Source organism: Hipposideros armiger, unplaced genomic scaffold, assembly GCF_001890085.2.
Source record: "Hipposideros armiger isolate ML-2016 unplaced genomic scaffold, ASM189008v1 scaffold_128, whole genome shotgun sequence".
Taxonomy (NCBI): Eukaryota; Metazoa; Chordata; class Mammalia; order Chiroptera; family Hipposideridae; genus Hipposideros; species Hipposideros armiger.
The window spans coordinates 2,967,762-2,978,235 of NW_017731478.1; the positions used below are offsets into that span (position 1 = coordinate 2,967,762).

Below are 10,474 nucleotides of genomic sequence, written 5' to 3' on the forward strand. Positions count from 1 at the left end.
CGCCTCGCCCTCCCCTCGCGCCCTCGCCCGCGGCCCACGCGCGTGACGGCTGCCGCGGGCGCACCCGGACCTGCGGGCGCCGGCGCCTCCTTCCTTTTCGTTTGCAAAGTTGCACCGGGACCCTCGGCCTCTGGGCTGAAGGACGCTGCGGCCGGGAGGTTGGGCGGCCCGGGGCCCGGGGCCCGTGGGCCCGACGGCCCGAGCTTTTGTCTGGGTGCCGCGCGCCCGCCGTGGGCAGATGGAGACAGGAAGGGGTGCGAGCTTCGGCCGGCGCGGGGAATCCGGAACCCGGAGAGTGCGCTCCGCGGCGGCGGCGGCGGCGGCGGCGGCGGGAGGAAGCCGTGACCCCAGATGGCAGTATTTGGCCTGGGCTGGGTTTAGAAGGGAAAACAACCTCTCTTGGGACCGGGGGGTTGGGGGGGAGAAATCTTTGTATAAAACAAAGCCCTGGGTGTGTTTACGGTGTGAATTTACTCCGGGGAGATTCGTGTTTAGGAAGCAGGGTGGGGAGAAAGTGGAGGTTTTACGAAGCGTAATCGGCAACAGTATTTGAAACAGGACACAGGCGACGTAGACTTGTCCAAGGAATTAAGCGTCGGATGGTTGAGTTGTCATGTGGGCATAGGACTAGGTGAATAAGATGCTTACTTATAATCCTGGGTGCATTTCCTCAGTGGGATAAAGACGTTTAGAGATGTTCAGGCCTAGATGGAGGGACGTTTTTTTCCTTCCACTAGGCACGATTGAGGAAGTACTGTATACGCTACACTTAAATGGTTTCACACATGTTATTAAGTGGTTACTTTTAACAGAGGTGAAGTTAAATTGTATTGTTTTCTCAGTTTCACTGGATATCTTCCAGGCATGTGTACCTTATGAGATATCGCCGAATCTCTCTGGTCTTGCGTATTGGATTAACCCAGAGTGGTTTGAGGGCTTGGAACTTTTGTCAAGTCCGTGGCACAGCCTGCGAATGAATGGTTCTCATATTATTGCTTCTTAGTTCACACCTACATGCTCATCTCTTGGTTTGAAAATTTCAGTTCATTTTGGGTCTACCTACTTCCTGCCTACAGTTTACCTTTTCTGTGGCACCTGGGCATTCATAAGGCATTTTTGACACTCATATTCAGGATTGACTACACTTAGGTGTTTCAGGATCAAGGTTTCTGTTACCTTTTTTTTTTTTTTGGCCACACACTATGGCCTATGGTATATCTTTGACACTGTATAAGCTGAGACTTAGTATGTCTCTGGGCTTAAACACACGTGTTCAGGTCCTGCTACTTCTGAGAGAGCTGTTCATCAAGAGAGGACCTGTGTTCCCCGTAGTCAGATTGTGTCTCCCTCCTCCTCACTTCAGTTGGCCGGGTTGTGGCATTCGGAGTTGTTAGCAAGTTTTCGAAGTTGCCACGTTCACTTTAAGATGATTTTTTTCCCACTCAGGTGCATTGAGATGACCTCTAAGCCAGGTCAACGGGGCAGCAGGTTTCTCCCATAGTCCCAACAGAGAAGATGGTTGTCACCTAAGGTAACCTGCACCGGGGACACCCCAGGCTGTGTCTCGCTGTTGCTAGCCTCCCTCTACCCTTTCCTGACCAGCTAGCTTTCTTAGTACTGGGATTTCTGGGGCCCAAAGGAAAGTGGCTTCCTCCAGTGACCTTCAGGGCAGTTTCTGGAGTCGCCAGTTCGCAGGCTCTACACCCTACTCGTCTCTAAATAAGTCTCCGTCCAGTAGGGTTAAGGAGGCCTGACTCCCCTGCTTTCACCCCGCCCTGCCAGAAGGGATTGGCACCACAGGAGAGGCCCTTCATGAGGCGTGAGAGTGTGGGCATGCAGGTGTACTCCCACCTGCTGCAGGGAAGGACCCAGTGAAGGAGGCCCTGTTGAAAGTTCCTGTTGCCTTGGCCATCCCTGCAGCTGCACCCAAAAGTCTGTGCACTTCTCTTGTCCCCACCCGAGGCTGGGGTCCAGACCTGGGTGACATCAGGCTTCCTTAGGCCCATTCAGCTGGGCTGGCTGTATGCCCCGAGTCTTCCCACAGCAGTCTGGGTTTGCCCTGCTCCCCACATCTGGCCTTTGGGACCAGAGTGAATGGGTAGGTGGGAGGAGAACCTCGCATGCTCTTTGCCAGTGCTTACCTTTGGCTGGGCCTCCTCCCGTCCGCTTCAGCGTCTCCAGTGCCGAATGTGCCTGAAAACACTTCAGCTCTGCCTTTCAGTGTGAGATGTCCCTTAAAGAAGGGCTTATTTGTGAGAAGAATTGTTGTTTCATCTTGGTTTTTTTTTCTTTTAACCCTAAGGTGAAAATAGCTTTATACCTTTTTTTCTATAAAAATGATTATTGCATATTGAGAATAATAAAAATAATAATTAGGAAATTATGAAGAAGAAACTTTCAGAAATTCATACAGCCCTAACCACTGTATTAACTCAAAATTGCTTGTTAAATAGTGACATTGTAAGACATGGGTCCCTGAACCTTCCTGGAATTATATGCAAAAGTTTTGTGACTTTGTACCTATGCGTTTTCCTGGAGGAAAGGTCCTTCGCTTTCCTCAGACTCTCCAGAGGTCCTCCCATCCCCTGGGTTTCTGGTAGCTCTTGTGTTTTTATTCTCTGGTTCCTTACCCTCAGCATATAAACAAACTGAAGCCCTCCCTGGGGTCCACAGGTGTGTTAAGCCCCACGCCCCTGCAGTGCTGTTGAAATTCAGCTTTTTCTGGGATGCCTATTATGCTTGAAGATTAGGGAGCATACCTAATGTTGAAATAAACCTGTTATGCAGTAGAATGCAACATTAGCATGACAAAGGACTCCCCTGACATTTTTGGGGGTACCCCCTTGTGGGGCTAAGTGTCAGCATGCTGTTGTTAGAGATCGTTTGGTGGGACGCTTGGAACTACCTTAATTGTGAAAACTCCCACCCTCATTTTGCTGTTTCTCACTGACCCACCCCCTTGACAGTTGGCACTCTTAGCCCCTTCCTTTCCGTGAAGCCACACCTCCTGCTGCTTTTCCTGCCCTTCTGGTCAATCCTCAGCAGGTTGCTCTTTGTCACCTGGCCATTAGATGTTTTTAGTCTTGAAGGTCAATTGTCAGGACCCTCTTTTGACTCTGCCCATTCTCCTTGGAAACCCTCAGCGACTTAACTCATTGAACACCATGCGATGCTGATTCTCAGCTGTATGTATACATATATATCAGCTGCCTCCCTCCTGCCTGCTGGCCAACCCCCCCTTGGATGTCCCGTGGGTCCCTCAGATTCCACGTGTCTACGCAGGAGTCATTGTTCTTGCTCCAATCCTAAACTCTTTGTTGCCCAATCCAGAAACCTCCCAAGTTTTCCAGGACCCTTCCTGCTTGCAGACCCATTGTTCACTCAGCCTCCCAGCCTTCTAACACTGGGCCTGCTTCTAAAACATTTGAGTCACACCCTCCTCTCATCCCTGCCATGGCCTCTATTCATGCCTTCATAATCTTCAGCCTGGACTACAGCAGTATCCTCACCTCCCTGCCTGTCACCTTGCCCACTGCCCCAAAAATACCACTCCCCACATTGTTGCCAGAATACAGTCGCGTTGCTCCTGCATATAAGGTCCTTGAACTACTCTTACCGGGGGCGCCATTTTTCTCATGTAGCATACAAGGCCTTACGGGAGCAGCCGCCTGTCACTGCAGGCAGGGCTCTTTCCCTGCAGCCATATCAAGCTATTCCTTGGACATGTTGCACTGTATCATGTCTTTATCTTTTTCTTCCTTCTGCCTAGAATATCCACTCCCTAACCCCACCCCTACCCCTGGCCTGTAGAGTTCTAACCCCGCTCTAAGACTCGCCGTAGTCATCACTTCATGTGTCTGTGATACTGTTCCCAGCTAGTAAGACAAGGCGTTTCTTCTGGGTTATAGCCTGCCAGGGCCCAGGCTTTAGAGCCACCGTCTGGGTTCATATTCTGGCTTCTCATTTATTGACACTATAACACTGGGTAGGTTACTTAACTGTGCTGTGCCTCAGTGTCCTCATTGCTAAATGGAGATAATAATTTCCACCTTATCGATAATTGATACAAATGTTGAAAAGAGTAATACTTGGGTAAATGATACCTTTTGATATTCTCGTCATCATGTTGCATTGTGTTCATGTGGTTACATGTCTTTCTTCCCCGAGACCAGCGGTTCTCAACCTTCCTAATGCCGCGACGCCTTAATACAGTTCCTCATGTTGTGGTGACCCCCAACCATAAAATTATTTTCGTTGCTACTCTATAACTGTAATTTTGCTACTGTTATGAATCGTACTATAAATATCTTTTTGTTTTCCGATGGTCTTAGGCGACCCCTGTGAAAGGGTCATTCGACCCCCAAAGAGGTTGTGACCCACAGGTTGAAAACCGCTGCCCGAGACTGTAGTGCCTTTGAGTAGGGAACACCTCTTACTCATCAATGTAGCCCCAGCACCTGGCACTGAATCTGGCACTTAATCCACAGCCAGAAAAAACTTGGGTGGGGAGTGGGATAATGTGTGAGTGAGGGGGTTAATGAATGAGTCTCAGGTGCACCTCACATACTATATGGTTAGTGTGCTTATTGTGCATTTGTACATCTGTTTCAGAGAAATATTTAAATCCTTTGCCCATTTTAAAATTGTGATTTATTTTTTAATTTTATTTATTTATTTATTTTTAAAAAGATTTTATTGGGGAACTGGGGGAGGGGAACAGTGTTGGGGAATTGGGGAAGGGGACCAGCCAAGTTGTCATTCTTCAGTCTTCGTTGTGGAGGGCGCCAGTCGCCATCTGGCTTCCCCTCGGCAGCTCGTGGCCTCTAAGCTCAAGGTGCTGTGTTCAATCTTAGTTGAGGGTGGGTGTAGCCACCATTCCATGTGGGAGTTGAACCAGCAGCCTTGTTGTTAAGAGCTCACACTCTATCCACTGAACCAACCAGGCAGCAGCTCAGCTCAAGGGGCCAAATTCAGTCTTAGTTGCGGGTGGGTGTAGCCCACCATCGAACAGACAATCTTGTTGTTACACCAGCTGAGCCATCCTGCCACCTGTTGGCAGCTCAGCGACAGCTCAGCGACAGCTCAGCGACAGCTCAGCTCGGGCGGAGGTCACTGGCCCATGTGGGAATTGAACCTGCGGTCCTGTTGCTCAGAGCTCATGTTCTTAAGCCAGCTCTTAACCAACTGAGCCACTTGGCCGGCCCCATAGAAAGTTTTGAAACCAGGAAGTGTGAGTGCTCCAACTCTTCATTTTCAAGATTGTTTTGGGGCTGGCCGAGTGGCTCAGTTGGTTAAGAGCTCGCTTAAGAGTTTGAGCTCTGAGCAACAGCGGTTCGAGTCCCAGCCCGAGCTGAGCAGCCGCTGAGCTGTCAACAGGTGGCAGGATGGCTCAGCTATAAAAAAAAAAAAAAGATTGTTTTGGCTATTCCAGGTCCCTTGCATTTCCATGTGAATTTTAGGATCAGCTTGTCAATTTCTGCAAAAAAGCCAGCTGGGATTTGGACTGCATTGAATCTACAGATCACATTGGGGAGTGTTGTCATCTTAACAATATTGTCTGTCAATCCATGACTACGGATATCTCTTGGTTATTTTGCGTTAATCCCTGTAATTTTAATCCCAGTATTTTAGAGATGAGGAATTAAAGAGGATCTGCCCATGAACATTCTGGAGAATCGGATCTGATAGGAGGGAGGCCCTCAATTAATATGTGTGGAATGCACGAGAGAACTACTTTAATAGTTATTCCTTTTAAGGACGATGCTTATGCCTTGTTGATAGAAAAAAGGTGTTGGAATACTAAGATTTGTGTGTGGGGGCGTGTGGACTCTAGATTGCCCTACCAGATGGTGGTGAGGATGTGGAACCTGGGCTGATATCATGAACAAGTGGCCTTGGGGTTCACCAGTGGAAGTCGGTGGATCCCACCACTGCCTTTTGCTGCGAAGAACATTTCGTGCTGGAATTAACAAAGAGGCACATTCTGGGTTACTCGATCAAGCAGAAGCAAGGGCAGGAAATCGTGGAATTTAGTATTGGTTTGTGAACCTGTAGCTGTCACCCAGAAGATACTAGGACAGAAGCTTCATGCCAGAATGAGAGGCTTGTGCACCTTCTTTACCAGAGACCCTCTGATGTCGCCTCTTGTCGGTTTTCTCCGTGGGCTTTATTAGGATGCTACGTTTCAGGTGTTACTCATCTGGCTCCTGACAAGCCAGCTGGTGCTCACTTCCTGCAATGCCTGGCCTGTGAAGCCGCAGGCAGCATCAACTTTTCCAGCTTGATTTGGCAGCGGCAGAAAGGGCCTGAGTCAAGGACCTCGGGAACAGTGGTTCCTTACACCTTGTCTTTCGAGGTGTTGTCTGTCATTTGCTCTGTCATTTTCCAAGATGTCTCAGCTGCCATTGCGATCCAGGCAGAGCTGTTTTTTGCATAGGTTGGAAAAGTGCTTCTTCAGATAGCAGTGTGCTTTGGAAAGCATGGGAAGGTGGGCTTGTCACAGTCACGTACAAGCTTTGTGACTCTGGCTGGATCTTCTTAACTTTTTTTTACTTCCAAGAGACACTGCCCTTGTGGCCAGCGAGGCCAGAGGCCTGGCTCAGTGGCTATTTATACCTGCTATTCCTGAGTAGGAGGGAAGAGTCATGTTTGGACTCCTGGAGTTTTTTTTTGGGGGGGGGGTGTTTCAGCCCTTCACCTAGGAAGCTTAGTCCTTAGAATCTCCTGCTCCAGAGTCAGGGCATGAGCTGTTTGTCTCTGGTTTTGTCCTTGGAGGTTGGCCTGTGCATTGCCCTCTCTACCTGACTCAGGGTTCTGAATCGCACACCTCATTGCCTGTATTGTGATGATTTGAAGTGGTAACAAGAGGTGCCGTCTTGTATCAGAAAGTCTTGCGGGCTGTGAGGAGAGGAAGAGAGGAAGAAACCTTCCTGGTTTCTGTTTTTCTGGAAGTACACGTACATGCCTCTCTGTACCTCACATTGGTGCCCATCGAGGGTGTTGGAGCAGCAGCTGTGAATCCCGTCCAGGGACGTGTGGTTGGTTCCAGTGGACTCGGGTCTCTCACCCTACCTTGCTGGTGCATCACTGTAGTTTGTGGTGTTCAGAGCATGGCTTGGGAGTGGGGTGGGGGTAGGCTGTGAGCATGTCCTCTACTGGCTTTGTGACCTTGAGTGAGTCACTCAACCTCTAGCTCCAGTTTCCTCATCTGAAAAATAGCACTTCATGGGGTTATTGGGAAAATTAGGTAACATAGGTAAAATGGTCAGCACACAATAGCGGGCACTCGGCAAATACCCACCTTCGCTGCTCTCACCGTCTTTGTCATTGCTTGATTTTTAGGTCATGGTCCCTTACGTGCCATTCTCAAATCCAAAGGCTCTGAAAACTGGCCTTCCCTGCCCCCCGTTCCTCTGGCAGCAGGACCTGACCTGAGTTGGGCGTGTGCAGTGTGTAGGTCAGTTTATCTCTCTGAAGGTGTTAACGCTGCAGAATAGGTGACTCGGGCAACCCCCAGCCTCTCTGGGGTGTTGTGTAGGGACTTGCCTGTGGCACCCTTCCCGGCGTGGGGGAGCAGCCCGCTACTGAGGCAGCTGGTTGGTGTGTAGGCCCACCCATGGCTGCCGGTCATGACGGCATGAGTGTGGCGTGGCTCAGCGGTTCGGGAGGTGCGTACCTCCTGCTGTCAGAGGCCTCGCCATCTCCTTGAATGCTGTAGGCTGCTGGGAAAATAAATCTGCGAGAAGGATCCACTCAGGTGTCAACACCCAGAAGTGCGTGTGGGACTGGGCATATGAGACTTTGAGCTCTCCGCAGGGGCCCCTGCACAGCAGAAGGAAATTGATGGTGGTGAGGCTATAGGCACAGAGCAAGGTGGACTGTTTTTCTTCCTGATGTGGTTATACATTTCTAGGTAGCGCCTGTGGTGTTGGGGGAGTGGTAGTGTGTGTTGTGGGGTGGGGAGGGTCTCTGGAAGGAGGTACAGTGTAACCGTGCTTCTGTGCCCGGGAGCTAACAAGAAGATGGGATTTTGCTTAGGGATCCAAGTATGACAAGCAATTCAAATGGAAAGGCTGGGACTGGACTGAAGCTTGTTGAGCTGGCTGAGAAGGGGCTTTGAGCACTACACGCCGTTTAGATCAGAAGTTTTGGGGCGCGTAATGTGTCTCCCTGACAGAGGGATGAACCGTTTCTCAGCAAACTTGAGATGCTCTATCATCCCCGTCCTCCCTTCTCAGCCCTCGGGGGACAGGACACCTCAGCAGACAGGAACAGGCTGGTGGCCAGGGTGTAAGGACCTCAGAGCAGGACCTGTGGCTGGCTCGTTCACTGTGGAGCATTTTTTATCAATCTGTCTCTGTTTCCTTCTGAGTCAGCGGGTGAATAGCTTTGGAGCCCATTTAGAGAAGGTCTCCGAAGTCAAGGTTCCTTAGGGTTACTGTGTCACTCTCCTGGGGTTTGTTTGGTTTCTTAACGTGCCTGTCATCTTGTCGAGGGACAGTGGTGACAAGACACCCTTGATTAACTGCCTTCTTAAACTCCCCGTCTCAGGCAAGGCCTACAGAAGAACAGACAATTATGATGATAAGTGCTGTGAGGGGGGCCCGGCAATGCTGGGGCATCAGGGAGGGCTGCCAGAAGAAAGCAGTGTGTAATCTGGGTCCTGCCCGGGGTGTAGACGTTAGCACACCGGGGAGGGTGGGTGTTCCTGGCTGAGGGAACAGCCTGACCACGTTGCCCTGAGTGGCCTGCCTGGGGAAGCGCAAGTCACAGGGCCTGGCCTGAGCTGTGGGGGCCACGAAAGTGACTTGAGTCAGGGCATGCTGCCATCAGAAACCGGGGTGCCCTCTGCGTTCATTTCCTGGGGCTTCCATAATGAAGTACCACAAACGGGGTGGCTTAAAGCAGCAGAAACCTAATTCTCTCACAGGTCTGGAGACCAGACGTGGGAAATCAAGGTGCTGACAGGGCTGAGCTCCCTCTGAAGGCTCTAGGGGAGGCATTTTCTTCTTCCAGTTCCTGGACTTAACTGGAAGTCCTTGGCACTTCTTGGCTTGCCGGCATCACTCCGGTCACATGGCCTTCTTCTTCCTGTGTCTTCACATAGGATCCCTCTACCTTTGTGAAAATTCCCCCATTTCATAAGGACACCAGCCATGGTGGGTCAGGACCCAACTAATGATTTGGCTTTAATTTGGGTACCTCTGGAAAAGAGGTCACATCCAACATATCTTTTGCGGGGGGGACACAATTCAACCCAAAACGGCTTCAGCTGGAGGGGGGGGGGTCCTGACCAGCCTTGCAGCCTCGAGTTTCACCAGTGCTGTGTGTTCTCCCGCAGAACCGGGCGGTAGGGCGGCCCAAAGGGAAGCTGGGCCCGGCCTCCGCGGTGAAGTTGGCCGCCAACCGGACCACGGCGGGAGCTCGCCGGCGCCGGACGCGATGCCGCAAGTGCGAGGCCTGCCTGCGGACCGAGTGCGGCGAGTGCCACTTCTGCAAGGACATGAAGAAGTTCGGGGGCCCCGGGCGGATGAAACAGAGCTGCATCATGCGGCAGTGCATCGCGGTGAGTGGGCAGAGGGTGGGCGCTCCCGAGATGGCCACCACGTGCCCCTGAGGCCTCCCTGGTTCTCCAGCCCCTGCATCCAGATAGAGGTGATGGCAGTCCCTTTCCTTCAGGACCCTGGCCCTCCTCCTCTACATCAAACCCCAGCTCCCTCTGCATCAGGCTGGTTTGTCCCTCTACTTGTTGGTCCAATTCCTCTGCTTAAAGAGAACGTTCCAGCAGCGGAAACTCCGGAGAGGTGCTCCCCCCGGAAGAGGAGCGCTGTTTTCAGATTCCACGCGCAGACTTGGGGCGGCCTGCCATGTGCACAGGTTCCTTTTCCTTCATAGCCTGATGGTCTCACGACTCCTTCCTTCGCTAGATGATCGGGTGCTTTGAAGTGCCTGCCGTTACAGATGTCAGGCCAGCCTGTCCTGTCTGTGACCCCGTTGCCAACATTTATGGTCCAGTTCAAGATGGTTCTAGGCCCTCCCTTCCTTCCTGTCCTGCCTTCAAAGTCAGAGGCCTGGGTGGAAGGTCAGTGCCCCTCCTGGAGGGGCTGCCCTGTATCAGGAGGACTGATTTATGGTGCTTGGGAGTGGGGCGCTGGAGAGCCTGGCCAGCTCCCAGACTGCCCGTCCTCGCATCTGGCCTTGTCCCAGGATGGGGCAGCGAGTGCAGATGCTGGCAACTTGGCATGTCCTGGGTTCTGCCTGTGCGTGCCTCATGCACATACCCACACACCGGGCTTCCCCTGGGGCACTGCATTCAGGGCCCTGGGGGTCCTTCTTGTGGGGTAATGATCTCCGTGCTCCCCTGTGGAAGCAGGCTCAGCGGGAGGGCAGGGTCCTCTTGGGCCCAGCCTGGCGCAGGAGCCTTTCTCCCTGTCTGCAGGGCCCCTGCAAGCACAGGGCCACCTTCCCCTTTGCC

At 51.8% G+C, this 10,474-nt stretch overlaps 1 protein-coding gene across 11 annotated transcripts in view; it reads left to right on the forward strand.

Moving 5' to 3' along the window:
• KDM2B (lysine demethylase 2B) overlaps positions 1-10,474 on the forward strand; it is a 123,006-nt gene that overhangs the window by 87,278 nt on the left and 25,254 nt on the right. For all 11 annotated transcript variants that reach the window (XM_019649018.1, XM_019649015.1, XM_019649013.1 and 8 more), the window contains one exon: positions 9,341-9,565. In XM_019649018.1, the coding sequence (XP_019504563.1) occupies positions 9,341-9,565 (225 nt within the window). The remainder of the gene's footprint in view (positions 1-9,340; positions 9,566-10,474) is intronic.